Genomic DNA, 15017 nt, shown 5'->3' with positions numbered 1-15017 from the left:
ATCTCGCGTGCGCGAGCGAGGATCACGGCCCGGATGCGTGCCCTCCCCTGTGGCGCGCGAGGCAAGGGGGGTCAGGAGAGGGAGGAGGGACGTTCTTCTCCGGCGGCTGCTAGGGTGTCTCAATGTCCTCCTCGCCCGCCGCTCCGTACAGAGCGGAGAATGCGGCGTCTACTACGGCGTTGGCCACACGAATAGCGGACGCGGTAGTAGACGCGTTTGGCTGACGCGACAGAGACGTCGCCGGCGTTCGTGTGTATTAATAGCCATCTGCGACGTGGCCAAAGTGCGCGCCCACGCGGTCCTCATATTCAAAGCGATCTGCGAAGTTTGCAGAGTGCGCGTAGTGCCGGTTGCTTCGTATGCGCTGTGCTTTCGACGGTTCGGTCACGTTTAAGCGACAGATGCACGTAGGTCAATTGCCTCGCGGCTCCTGCCGCGATTCCTAACTCTAGCGTTTTCACAGACAGCTTCCGCTATGATTGAGCGAGATGTGCTCATGTTTACCTGTGCACGCGTGACACTGTGCTGGTTAATTTAGTTAAAACACGTTGACGGGCTAGTTGGTTTGAATTCATGCTAAAATGGGTAAGTGCGGCTGAACAAAGACGTAGAAAGAAGCAGACACGCAAAGAAAGCGCTGTCTCTGTGTGTCTGTTTCTGTCTACGTCCTCGTTGAGTCACGTTTACACATTCTATCATTAATTTAGTTAGTAAGCGAATGTTGGCAAGTTTACACTGCCGATAAAACTACTATCCTTACTTCGAACAGCTATCTACTAATTTGCTATCGAAATCGGTGCTTCGCCTTTCGGGTGGAACTGCGATTTTTTTACTGTACTATCCTCGGGGTCGGCGTACATTTTCACATGGTGAAAGGTTAATTAATTTTAACGAACTTCCGGGATTTAACATGTCAGAACTACGATCCGATTAGCTGGCACGCCGTTATGGGGGGAGGGGGGCAGCCTTTGCAGCCTAACGGTCACAGTATTAGGCATCTGTGCTAGATGTGCTCTGTTCGAATCCCGCCGTTGGACAGTGCTATTGATTAACTTATTTCAAAAAAAAATATTTCTACGTAAGAGCGGAACATTGAATGCGATAGTAACCTGTTAGAATATTACACGAAGTAAGGCTCGTAGCTTTAATGGCAGTATGGATTACAGTAAACACAAGGCTGGCCAAGTAAACACGCGTGACGTGACGCGCGCAGATAAACATAGCCAAAAAGAAGACGATGACCGTGAGCAACAGCGGCTAGAATTTCAGGGTCTTGTCGGCGATGTCGCCTTCCGTTGGCCTCGCGTTCCTGTATTGCGGCATGCTCACGGCGTACACAATGTGTCCGTCCGCTTCACGCTTTTGAACGGCAGGACTTCGAAGGCATTGTCGCTTTTAACGCAACAGCGTTAAGGGCCCTGTGTCGCAGAAAATCCGGTGGCGGATGTCGTTTCGGCAAAAAGATTTTCGACCCACCCCTACCCACGCGCTCTATGTGGTGCAAGGAAGTTAGCGAACTAATTGAATTTCTCAACCTAAAGCACGTGGAAAAATCGTAAAGTATGGCTTACACACAACCTACAGACATGATAGCATCGGATTGTAATTTGACCATACGTGAAAATATAATTAGGTTACGCGAAAATTAAAAAGTCGCCCCTTTTCCAGCGTTTCTACCAACCATACACAGGCCACGGAGCGGCGCGCCCGGTTCCTTGCAACAACACCATCCAGATGGCGCTCGCCTCCGCCGCATCGCGACCTACACAATACGCCGCGTTTCCACCAGAAAGCCCGCCTTCGTGCACAGCGTTCGCGGCCAGCGTTTCCCAGTAAAAATTACGGTTACATACGCTCCGATTGCAGGGAAGCGTGAGAAGCAGTCAGGGATGTTTGAATGCTATGGCGTTCCACTCTTAAAGGCGAAGCTTAAGCGTCCTCCATCTTTTAGTGTCCGTCTCCTGTTTCCGCGCACCGCCGCTTCTGGGCGCCCCGGCGTTGAGCTGCACCGTGCGCAGCACAGACAGCATCACGATGTTCCTGCGTCTGGGCAACGGAGTGGTCTTGGCGCGTATGCGGGCCCTCCTATCTTCAGTGCGATTAGCGTTCCACAGGAGTTTCTCGGCTGGCGTTCTGACAATTAACACGTGCAAGCATGTTTTCACAATGTGAGGGGCGTGGTGCTTGGTTGCAGAAACCCCGCACCGAAAGGTACTGCCATGGCTACTACGTGTAGGACGATCATGGAGGAAAGAAAAAGATAGGAGGGAGCATACCGCAACGCGATCGAAGCCAAACCTAGTGGCCCAACAAGTGATCGCAGGTCAAAGTGTGCGGTTGGTTTTAATGTTTCCGCTCTGCAGGCAGAGCCGCAAACCACACGTCTCAGCAAACCAAAGCAAACGTCTCAGCAAACCTCGATTCTTTCTCCGTGATATTGACGCAAGCGGTCACGCGTGTTGGCCCACCACTATGGCGTCAGGGAGCGTTCGCTTGCCAAGACTGGCTGCGCGACGCAACGCTCCCTCCTATATTTGTGCTTCCTCCACGGGGGATACGATGCCACAAGCTGGCAGGGTCTTTCTGCATATCTGTGATACAGTTCGTTCCGGCAAGCAAATAACCTGACAAGGTCTTAAGAGGAAGCTTTAGCTCGGGCCCAACTCCGACGAGGCCTATTCAAATACATGTAGAAATGCAAAAACGTTTTTCTCAGATAACCCCTGGACCGATTTTAATGAAATTTGCTGCTTTTGAGAGAGAAAGTTAAATTCTAGTGACTGTTGGAAGCGGAATTTTGATTTAGGGCTTGAGTTTTGTTAAAGAGATTTACAAAATTTCAGAAGTTTGAAAAATATAGAAGCACGAAGTTTACAAACTAATAGCTCTGCATCCAGAACAGGTATCGCGGTTCTGTAAACGGCATCCATTAGATCATTCAAAGCGGACAAATTTCATATGTCATTTTACATCTTACGTGAGTTTGTTACGTTGTTTACGAGGGTTCTGCAAAAGTTGTAATTACATATTAATAAATTTTTTGAGATTCATGTATAAGATGTCAAATTTGTCCGCTTTAGATGTGCTATTAGGTACAATTCACAGAATTGCGGTATCACCTATTCTTGCTGAGTTACAGAGTTATAAACTTGATAGTTTCGTTTTCTGAAAATTTGCTATTTTTGCCAATTTTTAATAAAAAATTGACGACCTAAATCGAAAATTCGAAAGCAGTCACTAGATTTTAAGTTTTTCTTTTAAATGCAACAAACCCCGTCAAATTTGGTGCTGTGGTTGCCGAGAAAAACGAATTCTCCTTTTACATGTATTTAGATAGGAGCACCCGAGCTAAAGCTTCCTCTTAAATGCAGCTGCATCTGTGCACTAGTCTGTGCGGTTGGAAGACGAACACGCTTAGATATATTTAGCTACGTGACCTTCAAATTCTAACGCAAAAGGAAAGTGTGCAGTTAATGTGAGTAATATGCCTCAGTAAACGTAATAAAACCAATGAACCCCGTATATTTATGTGCATTTATTGAAGACGCGAATGGTCGCATGGGGTGTTCATATAATTGATAGTGCAATAAAAGGCGCCAAGTGTTTCAACGCGCTGGCTTGCACGCGGGAAATGCTTAAGAATGTTTTATTCCGCCTGATGTGGTAATACAGGAAAAAAAATGGGTCCATCGTCTGACGGTTAGAAGATCTGGCTACTGTGCTGAGGGTCCTTTGTTCGAATACTGCCATCGCACAATTTTATTTATGTTAATTTATAAATATAATATATAGATTTGCACATATATAACTATACTCAGAACATCACGGCAACCAGGTGTCACAGAGGCATGCACATACCTAGTAGAACATAGTGGCCCGCATTTTTAGGCGGCACAATGTCCGAGACCGGCCCACGGTAATAGACTAGAGACATACGCGATACGGAAAAGCGGGGGTAGTTCACTAACAAAGACATTGTGTTTAATAAGAGAGCGCGCCTTCGGCAAAAATAAGAGGAAAAGAGATATTGAAATCCCGCGCACATAGCATCGCCAGCATCGCTGACTAAAGAGCCTAGCCTCCGACAACAGCCGCTTAGATTGCATGCAAGACGTGCTTGCTAGGTACAACTAATAGGCTAGTTATATCTTTTCTTTGGTAAGCTCCGCCACTCTTTGCCTTTTCAGCTGCTCACGCACATTTTGAGAAAACTCCAGTCGCCGACGATTCCAACAGTGACGCTAGCGTGTGGCACGACCGTTGATATTTCACACCTGATAACGTTTCGTCATAGGTATATTTTTAAATGGCTTGCGTAACTGCAGTTGACGAAACAGGAAAAAGAAAAGCTGTTGACAGGATGTCTCCAAGAATACTCTTAAGCTCTGTACACTATTGCGTGCAGAGGTTGCGTACAGAGGTAAGGAGAATGTCAATGTAGCAACACACACACAAACACACACGCAAGGACATCTAATGAATTCAATTCGACGCACTCTCGGCTCCAGCTGGGAATATTCCTTCAGTCGTTTTAATAATAAACGCCACCTCTTTTATACCTTGTTTTGCGTTTGAATCGGCCAAATTGTTCACGTAGCCCTTTTCCTTTGGCATTCTTTTTTTCTCGGCACATTCATTAGCCTCAAGGAGCATCGCATGTACGTTTATTGCATTCTCCCCTCCCCCCTTACCCCGCTCCCCCTTATTTTCTCCTGAAAGTGATCGCCAGAATAAGTGGAGCTAACAGGAGCCTTTCCGCAAGCACAATGGGAGAATGCGTGAAGGCGTGCTGAGAAAGTCTTCATACCCTAGACGAAAGGAAACGCCGCACGCAAATTCTTCCCATGAAAAACCAGAAATGTAATCCTCAAATCTCGCTGCTTTGCCGGCTGAGTCTTAAGTCGTCAGACCTCTATGGCACGCCCGCACACACGCACGCAAGCAACGACAACAGCAACAAAGCTTTTCATGTGGATATTCGCTCATTAATTTAGAGTAAAAGCACTACTCACTACTGAAGGCCGAACGCTCCACGCAGCTTCCTTCCTTTCCTTCCGCTGAGAAAAGAAAAATACAGAAGGGTGCGCCTAAAGTATCCATTGTATACAAGGATTTCGAAACAAGGTAACGGGCAATTCTCGCCGAGGTCACTGCCTCAGCCGCTCAAAAACAGCACGTCATGAACATCTGAGTCCAAGCGTGAAAGCCAAGAAAAAGAAAGGGGGGGGGGGGGGGCGGCAGGACTTTTTTAGCTCCGTCGTATAGGCGTACACACAAAGAGTAGTTTGACAAGCAGCTTGCCCTTCTCTAAGCGAATATCCGAACGACCTCGACAACACGGTCAGCGCTTTCACGTCGACCTCCCACTGGCTAGACAGAGTCATCAAAACACAGCCGAAACGCCATGTCGTGAGGAGGTCAGCAAACACCAAGACAATCGGGGCCGCGATCGGTTCGCTCATTCAGTGACTTCCACGTGGAAGTCAACAAGCACGACTGCTCGCGTGGCTAGACGTTACAGCGAAAGACTTTGTCCGAACATCGGGCAGAGGCAGTGAAAGGTGTGTAATCGATTGTTACGCCTTCTGTGTGCACAGCCGCGATGAATGGAAGGTGCGTGTAATATATAAATGAAGATAGAGTATACATGCAAGGCGAAGGCTCGTCATCGTATGCAGAGAGCAGTTCGATAACATAACTGATGCCTGTCTTGAGGTACGCGTAAGAATTGCTTGTCTTAGCACTATTTGCCTTGGAAGATAGGTTTCGTAAAGTAACGTACGTTGCAGGACCAAGTTATCAAAGTGGTATGATATGTTCACGGGACTAGGTGCAAGAAAACGTGGCGATAACATTGTATTATACACACAGCTTAACGCTACTGTTTCTTTCTTCTTAGTTATGTGTGTCCCCCATCTTTCGCTGCATCACCTTTTCTTTTTTACTAGTATTCAAGGGAATTTAGAAACGAATGTATGTCGCAAACTCTGAGCAATACAGGCTAAAAAAAATTAAATTATATTACAGGGGTTTTACGCGCCAAAACCACTTTCTGATTATGAGACATGCTGTAGTGGAGGACTCCGGATATTTCGGCCAGCTGGGGTTCTTTAACGCGCACTCAAATCTAACGACGCGCGTGTTTTCGCATTTCGCCCCCATCGAAATGCGGCTGCCGTGGCCGGGATTTGATCCCGTGACCTCGTGCTCAGCAGCCCAACACGATAGCCACTGAGCAACCACGGCGGGTGCCCCTCAATGAACTAAGCTCGGTGGAGATCGTCAACGCGCTTTTGTTGATTGATTGCTGCAGAAGGATTTGCAGGCTTGTCACAACAGCAAAAAAAAACATAATAATGCTTGGCCGATAATATTGACTCCTGGTTAATTGACATCTGAGACAACCCTGTAAGGACACTGCGAATGAAGCACGTCCATTAATTTCATTTTGCTTGGGCACATTGTCAAAGGTTGTTGCAGAAACTATTGAAGATTAATGTCAAAGTAAGCAAATAGCTTATGCGGAACGCAGAAATCAAACAGACACGCTAGTCATACTTCAGAAGTATACTGCTGACATTGATAATGGCGTTCGATGATGGCGGCACAAATGATCGTGTCGACATGTTTTGTTAGACGGCGTGATAGCGTGGTGACGACAACCACTACCGTAGCATGACCGAGGCGACATGACTACAGAACGACATGGTGACGACGATGGCACGGCAACCATTGTGCTTCCTTCTCCGCTCGCTTACTTCACGGAGGCCGAATTTGGCCGACCATGTGATTTATTATTATGCAGACCGCGAGCACTTTGGGAGTCGGTCTTAGTGAAGCTGTGATGAGCCGGTAAGACGAGACGGTGCATCTTGACAAGAGCCACGCAGTGGACTTCGCTGACGAGAACCCTCCCCCCCCCTCCCCCCAAGCTCGATTGCGTGATGGCACGTGACCATTGCATCGGCCGAGAAAGCCCGGCCGCCGGCCGCGAAAACAGTCAAAGAAGGCCAAGAAAGCTGTTAGCTTTAAAGTCGGGGTGAAAAGCAACGGGCGGCACATACGTGCCGCCGGAGCTGCTAGAAACCTGCGAGTAAACGACTAGCAAACAATATGCGGCCACCAAACAGGGTCACACGGTGCGGGTGGGCTTCTGTGAAATTATTTTAGTTACCTTATTTCAATTTTTGTATCTTTGAAATTAAACTAAATTCTGGTGTTTCGAGTGCCAAAACGACGATATGATTATCAGACATGCCGTAGTGGGGGCACTCCGGAATAAGTTTGACCACCTGGCGTTTTTTAACGTGCCCTCGTTGCAAGGTACACGAGAATTCTTCGCATTTCGCCGCCACCGAAATGCGGCCGCCGTGGCCGTGATTTGATACCGCGACCTCGCGCTTAGCAGAACAACGCCAAAGCCAGTACATGCCACCACGGCGGGTAATATTTGAATTGAGCTCGTAGGCCCAAGTACTTACACTCTATCACTTGTTAGCGTCGACGAGTCCCTCATTGGTGGCGAGAGCTGCTTCATCATCGTTCCTCTGGTTACAGAATGTTGTGCACTGTGGCTCAAACTATACGACATGTGCCCTGGGCCATAGCGCTCGCCTTTCGTCGACGTTGTCGTGGTGCACTTGGCTGTCAATCTTTAAAAAAGAAAGTTCCTGTGGTTCCGACTTTAGCTATTCGGCGCATTTTTATCTTCCAAATTTTATTCTAGATCATATTTCTCATCGCATGATTATGATCATTTTCGCCACGCAGCTTTAGCGTCACGAAGACACAGTCATTGCTTGGCAAAGGCAGTTTGTCAGAAGTGCAGACATTCTTGTTGTTGTTGTTGTTGTGCGCAAGGTATACGGGCAATGAAAGAACATCAAATGCAGCTTGTAATTATTTGCATCGTGCAGGAACTACAACTGATTTGCTTAAAGGTCACATGTGTGCTCATTGTCGAGCATTCAGCGAAATACCGTAATCTTGATGCTGCGCTTTTACGCAAGTCAAAATGACAATGCCACCCGAAACAAAGCTGCCCAGAGACGGAGCAAGTCAGAATGCATCACGCGCGCGCCGCACAATGGTCTCGCCTAAGCACGTCATGAAATATGCGCTATTCATGACGCATAAAAGCGCCGAAGCATACTAATGCCCACTATGTGTGTAGCTTGGCCCGCATTCATTCTTTTTCTGAGAAGAGGAAGGATGCACGGGTCTCTTAAACAATGCCCCTCAAAAATTACCACACGGATCTCTCGCGCATATGTGTACCGGCCGACGCTGCAAGTATGGTGGTTAAGCAAGCACGAGAATAATAAATGGCAGGTGGATTTGCCTGAACCTCGTCCTTATGGCCTCAAACGGCTTTGGTTTTCTTTAACTTAATCATTTTCAACAAACTATCGCGTTACGTATACCACAATTCAAGATATTCAATGATGCGCGCAGGGACGTACTGCCTAACTGCGTTTAAGAGTAAAGTATGGGCGTTCATGAACTTGGAAAGGTAAGGCGTAATAAATAACGTAACGAGAACGTTTGAAGCCACACGTACAGTGCTTATGTGAATCCAAGCATTAACCATAATTCGCGTGGTAGCTGAAGCATCGTGGCGCCAGAGTTCCCTCCAGTAATTTTTGCAGATGACTGTACGACAGCTCTCTAATTTCACTTTCACTGTGGTGCAAGTGGCTTCATACCAAACCGCGCGTCGTAAGACTTTTTCTTTCAAAATTTACGAGTTAAACACCACGAAACCACAGAGTGATGTTATGAGGGCCGCAGCCTTTGGAATAACTTTGACCTGCCGCAGTCCTTTGCCCTGCACCCAACGCACAGTACACGCGCATCTTTCTTTCTTCCTTTCTTTTCTTTTTTTGCATTCTTCTCCCTATTTGAAAGTGACCGTCACAGTCTGGAATCGAATCCGCGACCTCGTTCTCAGAAGTAGAATTCCATAGCCACTGAGCCACTGCTCCACTGAAAAAGGTTATTAAAAAATTCAGATACCGTGGCACTCCGCAAATATAATAAATAATATTCAACAACTCAGAGCAAGAATAATTACAGATGCGGGATACCACGCAACTTGCGCAGCTATCAGAACAAAATTCATCGGCCGCTCGAGATGGCCGAAATAAGACATCTATCTATCCTTCAGATTAAGCATCTCTCGGCATCGATCCGTTACTCGCCGCTAACCGACTTGTTAGCGCAAGAAACTTCCAAGTTCAGCCCCTCAAAGCTAACGTTGTTAGCACAACGGTACCACAGTTCTCATGGCTAAAGGGTAAAAGGATTGGCTGCCAGTATAATCATCGGCCGCCTGTGATACGCATATCCTTCTTGCGAGCGTCTGCATATGGTTCTCGAAGGCCGAGGTGTCGTAAAGAAGAGGGCTGCTTCGCGCAATGACAGCCCAGACAGCGTCTAGCCATCTGTTTCAACGTCTCACAAGGTCGCATGTGTCAGCAGGGACCCCCGCGGTTTCCGTGTAGAGGACACGTATACTGCCGCGAGAAACGCGTCAGGTCAGAGGTTACGCCAGCAAGTCAGCGTATACAGGTATACGTTCGCAGATCAGGGGCACAGCTACCTCGTCTAAAAAAAAAAAAAGAAATTACGCACAGTTTGTAGTAAATGCACAAAGTGGACAGGGCCGTGCAGACGCAGCAACGTGTGATGTGCACGCGTATACTCGCTACTTTGGGTAGCAGCAGTGAAAATGATGAAAGCAACAGAAAGCTAGTGCACCCGCCTGCGGGGTCTACGACGCACTTGTAAAAACAGGCGCACGAAATATTGCAGGCCAAGGGCGAGACTTACACGGCAGCAGCTAGCTAGCAGACTTCAATCTTGCTTTACTAAGAATACATTGAAAGAGACATAGTAAGAGACGAAGGAAATGATAGGTAATTGACTTATCTGTCTCTCTTAATACCCACAGCTTTGCGCAAAGTATGCGCATGGCGCCAAGCAATCAGAGGCTCAGTTTTTAGAGCGTTTTTGCCCGCAAAAGGGTTGGGATTGTTTGAAATATTGGCTACAGTACAGCCAACCTCGCTACAAGTGTGCAAATATCCCGTGATAGCGCTAGATAGATTGAACTGGTGCCCAGTGTCCCCCCAAAATTTTGGTACACTGGTCCAGAACCAGCCGTGGTGGCTTGGCAGCTATGGTGTTGTGCGGCTAAGCACAAGGTCGCGGGATCAAATCCCGGCCGCGGCGGCCGCATTTCGATGGGGGCGAATTGCATAAACGCCGGTGTCCCGTGAATTGGGGGCACGTTAGAGATACCACGGTGGCCACAATTAATCAGCAGTTCGCCACTGCGGCGTGCCTCATAATCAAATCGAAGTTTTGCCGTGTAACATTCCGGAATTCAATTCAGTACACTGGTTCACAGTGTTCGGAGCATGGAAGCCCTTTTCGCTTTGTCAAAGGACTTGCGAACTGGTGGCATGCTGTAGAAGTTCTTGCGTGTTTCCTCGTGCTTACTTTCTTATCTCGTGCCGCCATGTCGTACAGTTTGATCAATTTAACCCTTGCCCTAGTACAGGATAAACAACAAGATGCTACCATGGAAAGCCTGATTTGTGTGGCTCTTATTTTCTTCTCTCTCTCTCCTGCATGATTATGATAGATGAACATGCAGGACAGAAATTGGCTGCTTATGAACAGCGGCACGTTGCAGAAGCATCCTGACTACAGCACGGCTTTAAGAGATGGCCGTACAGAAGCACAACCAATACGTCCGCAGCGCGAACCCAAAGCGAGAAACTTCTGTCGCGCTTTATTAGCTACTATTGTCGCATTGTCGCAGGGAACGATGTTATTCTAGCAAAGCTGAAGCTGCGGGTGTTTCCTTCGTTCTCACTTACGCTTAGACGGAAGTTTGTAATCCGTAAAACAAACTAAAGATTCAGTTTGTTTAAGACTTCGATTCGCTGAACCACACGATAATTCCCGACCTCACCGTTATATTTGGCTCTTCGCTATCGACATAAATAGGCACCAGTGCACGGTGACTTGATATATTCTTTGTCAACAATAGTTAATGAGTATTCCTAATTTTCTCTTTGTCCCCATGATCCGTTCATGTTTGTCTTGTTCTTGTTACTCTTTGTCGCTTGTGTTTCTCTCTTTGCCTATTTTATATATATTTACATGAGTTATGGCAATAACCTTTCTCTCCCTTTATTTCTTCCGTGATTAATTATTTTGCTTTGTTACTGTTTTGTTATTTGTTTATAGCCGTTTGGCGGTGTTTATTAAGTTATTTGTCTTTATGAGGTTTTTGTTCCTGAAGATTTTAGTATCTGATATTTTGGGTATATTGGCATAGCCGGCCCTTTCTGTGGCCAAACTTCCTATATTTCGCAGCTAATAAAGAATAAAATAATTATACCTCGCTCTTTTTCTCTCTTTCTTTCTTTCAGAACAGTGTATCTGGAAGAAGTATGCCATTCCAGACGGAGCGCACATCAACCTCGCCAATCCCTGCATGAGCCTTACCTGTGACTCACGGCTTAAGTACCTAAGAGGCGCCTCGTAAGTTTCCCAGCGTAGTCTTCGTTGGCGCATTGGAAAAGCACTGAAACCGTCCCGCTTTGGTGTGAAAGGCGAGCACAAGATAGGGAGGAATAGTTTCAATAGCCAAGAGCCCTCGTAGTTGCACATCATTAAGCTTAAGTGTGGCCGTAAAATTTGAATCCGAGAGCGTTACTTGGCTCATTGTGCGAACCCGCCGTCATGAGAAAGCCGTGGCAGAAGAAAGGCACACAAATTACGTCACATTCACCTAGCTAGAGAAATTCGCACTTGCGCCCGACAGGCGAATCACATATTTCGATAGCAAATTAGTAGATAGGTGTACGAAGTATAATAGTAGCTTTATCGGCCGTATAAACTTGTAAACATTCGCTTACTATATAAATAATTTAACAATGATAGAATATGTAAGCGTGACTCAACGACGACGTAGAAAGAAACAGACACACAGAGACAGCGCTGTCTTTGTGTGTATGCTTCTTCCTACGCCTTTGTTCAGTCGCACTTACACATTCTATCATGGATTGAAACCAACTAGTCCGTCAACGTGTTTGAACTAAATTAACCAGCGCGGTGTCACACGTGCACAGGCAAACCTGAACACATCTCGCTAGATGGGCGCGGGAACTGTCTGTGAAAATTCTGGAGTGAGGAATCGCGGCAGCAGCAAGCGAATTGACCTTCATGCATGTTTCGCTTCAGAGCATACGAAGCTACCCGCACTACGCGCTCTCTGCAAGCATTGCACATCACTTTGAAGATGAGGCCAGCGCGGACGCGCACTTTAGCCACGTCGCAGATCGCTTTCAAGACACACGAGCGCCGGCAACGCGTCCTTATGGCTTCCGCCAAATCGTCTATTACGGCGTCCGCGATTCGCGTGGCCAATGCCGCAGCAGACGCCGCGGCAACTGTCTCCACACTGTACAGTGCGGCGGGCCAGGAGGACATCGAGGCACCGTAGTAGCCGCCGGAGAACAACGCCGCTCTTCCCTCACCTGACCCCGATTGCCTCGCGCACCACAGGAGAGGGCGCACATCCGGGCCGCGTTCCTCGCTCGCGCACGCAAGATTGAACCGCATTCGCCGGCTCACCCTCACACGCTTTCACTCACACCAAACCTCACGGCGACGGCGACGCCGGCGACGGTGACAGAAACGCGCCTGGAGTATTCATATAATTGCTATCGCAATAAAAGAAGCGTGACCACGGTGAGGATTTTCCCTGTCACTGCTACCACTCCGTAGTTGAGCGCGCTAACCACCGCGCCACCGTTGAAACAGGCAACATTGATGAATATCTTCGAGCCTGTACAAAGGGTTGGGCTCCGAATAGCGAGGGATTCACTAGATGGCAAAGCGAACGGCTGGGGAGCGAGCACAGGCAAGCTGCAGCTGCTCGCTTTGCGACAACTACGACATCCGCCCAGACTATGAGGTGTAGTTTGCCTACGAATCATGTGAAGTAATGTAGTGTCAACACCATGGTGCCGCTCGGAAAAGGCACAATGGAAATGTGGTGCCACTGTGCCGAAAAGTGGTGTCGTCGAGAAAGGACACTCAACGCAATGTCCATAAAACCGTACTTTAATGATAACTCCACAAATAAAACTCAGCTGAGAGATCGCAGTGTGGCCGATTTGCCGTCTTGTGTTGTTGTGACCTCATAAAGAGCAACCTAACACTCGCGCAGCAGCACTAAACTTAGAAACATTTCGCCGCAACACCGAACTCAGCGACACATTCAGCGCCAAGTTATGCTATCGCATTTACGTTTGCTTAGGTGCCCCCCTTCATGGCTTTTACTTCCACGTAATCAGGTAAGAAGTTCAACATGAGGAAATAGACATATTAGCAGACGACAAGGAGGACAGCTCCGATAAAATATGCGTGTGTAGTCTTTCTCAAAAGTTTGTAACTAACGACTCTACGTGTCGTTAGACCATCTGCTGCGACCAATGTAGAAACTTCGATTTGAACCAATTGGGATTTTGTGATTAAGTACCTGGCTGGGAAGAGCCATACGCAATGTGGATGGCTCTTTGTAATGTGCCCACGTATATTCAAATGAGGTTCCTTTCTACAACGTTCGTTTGATATTAGCATAAGCAATGGCGAGAGCGACTGCAGCGAGACCTTCAAGAGAACAAAGAGAACAATTTCGATGCTTCACGGAGAACGTATTATGAAACGCGCGAAGTAAACCTACACAGACTTTACGCGAAAGACTGTCGAAACGTGCGCACGACTGTTCCAAAGCGACCAACTCAATTTGTGTGCAATACTGTCATCAAATCATCCGTCCTCTCCTTTTTCTTTTTCGTCGAAGTTAGTCATTTCAATCACCTATTTGTTTTTTCTCTGAAGGTGGGTCCTTCGTATAATGATGAATGTGGGTCATGCTTTGCATAAATATAGGCACGACCATTATCCGTTTTTCCGTGTTCGTCAGTCTATTTTCGCCCCGCTTCTGACGGAGCGCGCACCGATTGCTCCTCCTTCTCACTTCGCATGTCGACTGGTGCAGTAACACGGAGCAGCTAATCTGCGTTTTTGTGAACTTCTCCTGCCAAATAGGCATAGTCGTGCAAACGCACCAGAGCGTCCTCTCGCACCTGTAATTCGTTATCGACGAAAGTTTACTATTTACAGCATATTTAACGAACGTACGTTAGTTTACCATGAAGAATATGCAGTACATCATCATTCACATGTAGACATGTCAACCTATCACACGTGGCTGTAGTGCGCTAAACTGGCGTTTGATTAAGCGTTGCCGATTGACTTAGTACATGGGGTTCCTAACGTGAAAGCTCCTGCTTTGTCTGCGCAGGTGTGGACGCGTCTCACTGCAAGGCTATCCGAAGAACTGCACCTTGAAGAAAGGCAAAGGAATCTACCCCAAATGTTGCAAAACGCACCTCGTCTGCACGTGAGCGTCATCTCTCGCTGAGATCTGAGAAACCAAGTACAAGGCAACAGTGTCCGCCATGTCCTCCTGCGGTCTATCACAACGGCAATGAAAGCCTGCAGGGACTGGACGCTTTATCTGCCAATCCGTGCCAAAACAAAGCAAAACAGTTGCGGACGCTCTGTGACAGCTTGTGTCGTGTTTTTCTGTCTGTTGTTTTGTCTCTGTGTTAGTGAACAGTTATCATCTCTAAGAGCACGCCGTTTTAATCGTGCTTTCTGAGGCGGATGACTGTGAGGGGCTGCATGTAAGAATGCTACGCGTAATAAACATAAACTCTGCTAAGTTTCTGTATGTGTCACAGCTAAGCACTTGACAAAAAAAAAGATCTTGTGCAAACACATACGCGGTATCAGTACTTTGAGTGTAGGTGGCACGTAGCGCGAATTCCTGCACTACACTTAACGCCCCCTTTGAAATGCCTTGAGAAAGGTAAAGTTCGAGAACAGGCCCTCTAGAAAGCGTAAAATTCGAACTCAGTATTGCGCAC

General features: G+C 47.3%; 1 protein-coding gene across 2 annotated transcripts in view; it reads left to right on the top strand.

The window, feature by feature from the left end:
• Nucleotides 1-14812, top strand: part of LOC126537161 (uncharacterized) — a 37353-nt gene extending 22541 nt beyond the window's left edge. For both annotated transcript variants that reach the window (XM_055073755.2, XM_050184330.3), the window contains exons 2-3: nt 11445-11556; nt 14390-14812. In XM_055073755.2, the coding sequence (XP_054929730.1) occupies nt 11445-11556; nt 14390-14492 (215 nt within the window). In that variant the 3' untranslated portion in view covers nt 14493-14812. The remainder of the gene's footprint in view (nt 1-11444; nt 11557-14389) is intronic.
• Nucleotides 14813-15017: the final 205 nt, after the last annotated feature.

The sequence above is a fragment of the Dermacentor andersoni genome, chromosome 4 (assembly GCF_023375885.2).
Source record: "Dermacentor andersoni chromosome 4, qqDerAnde1_hic_scaffold, whole genome shotgun sequence".
Taxonomy (NCBI): domain Eukaryota; kingdom Metazoa; phylum Arthropoda; class Arachnida; order Ixodida; family Ixodidae; genus Dermacentor; species Dermacentor andersoni.
Note: the sequence above shows the minus strand (reverse complement) of the source record. Positions and strands in the feature narration are given on the sequence as shown.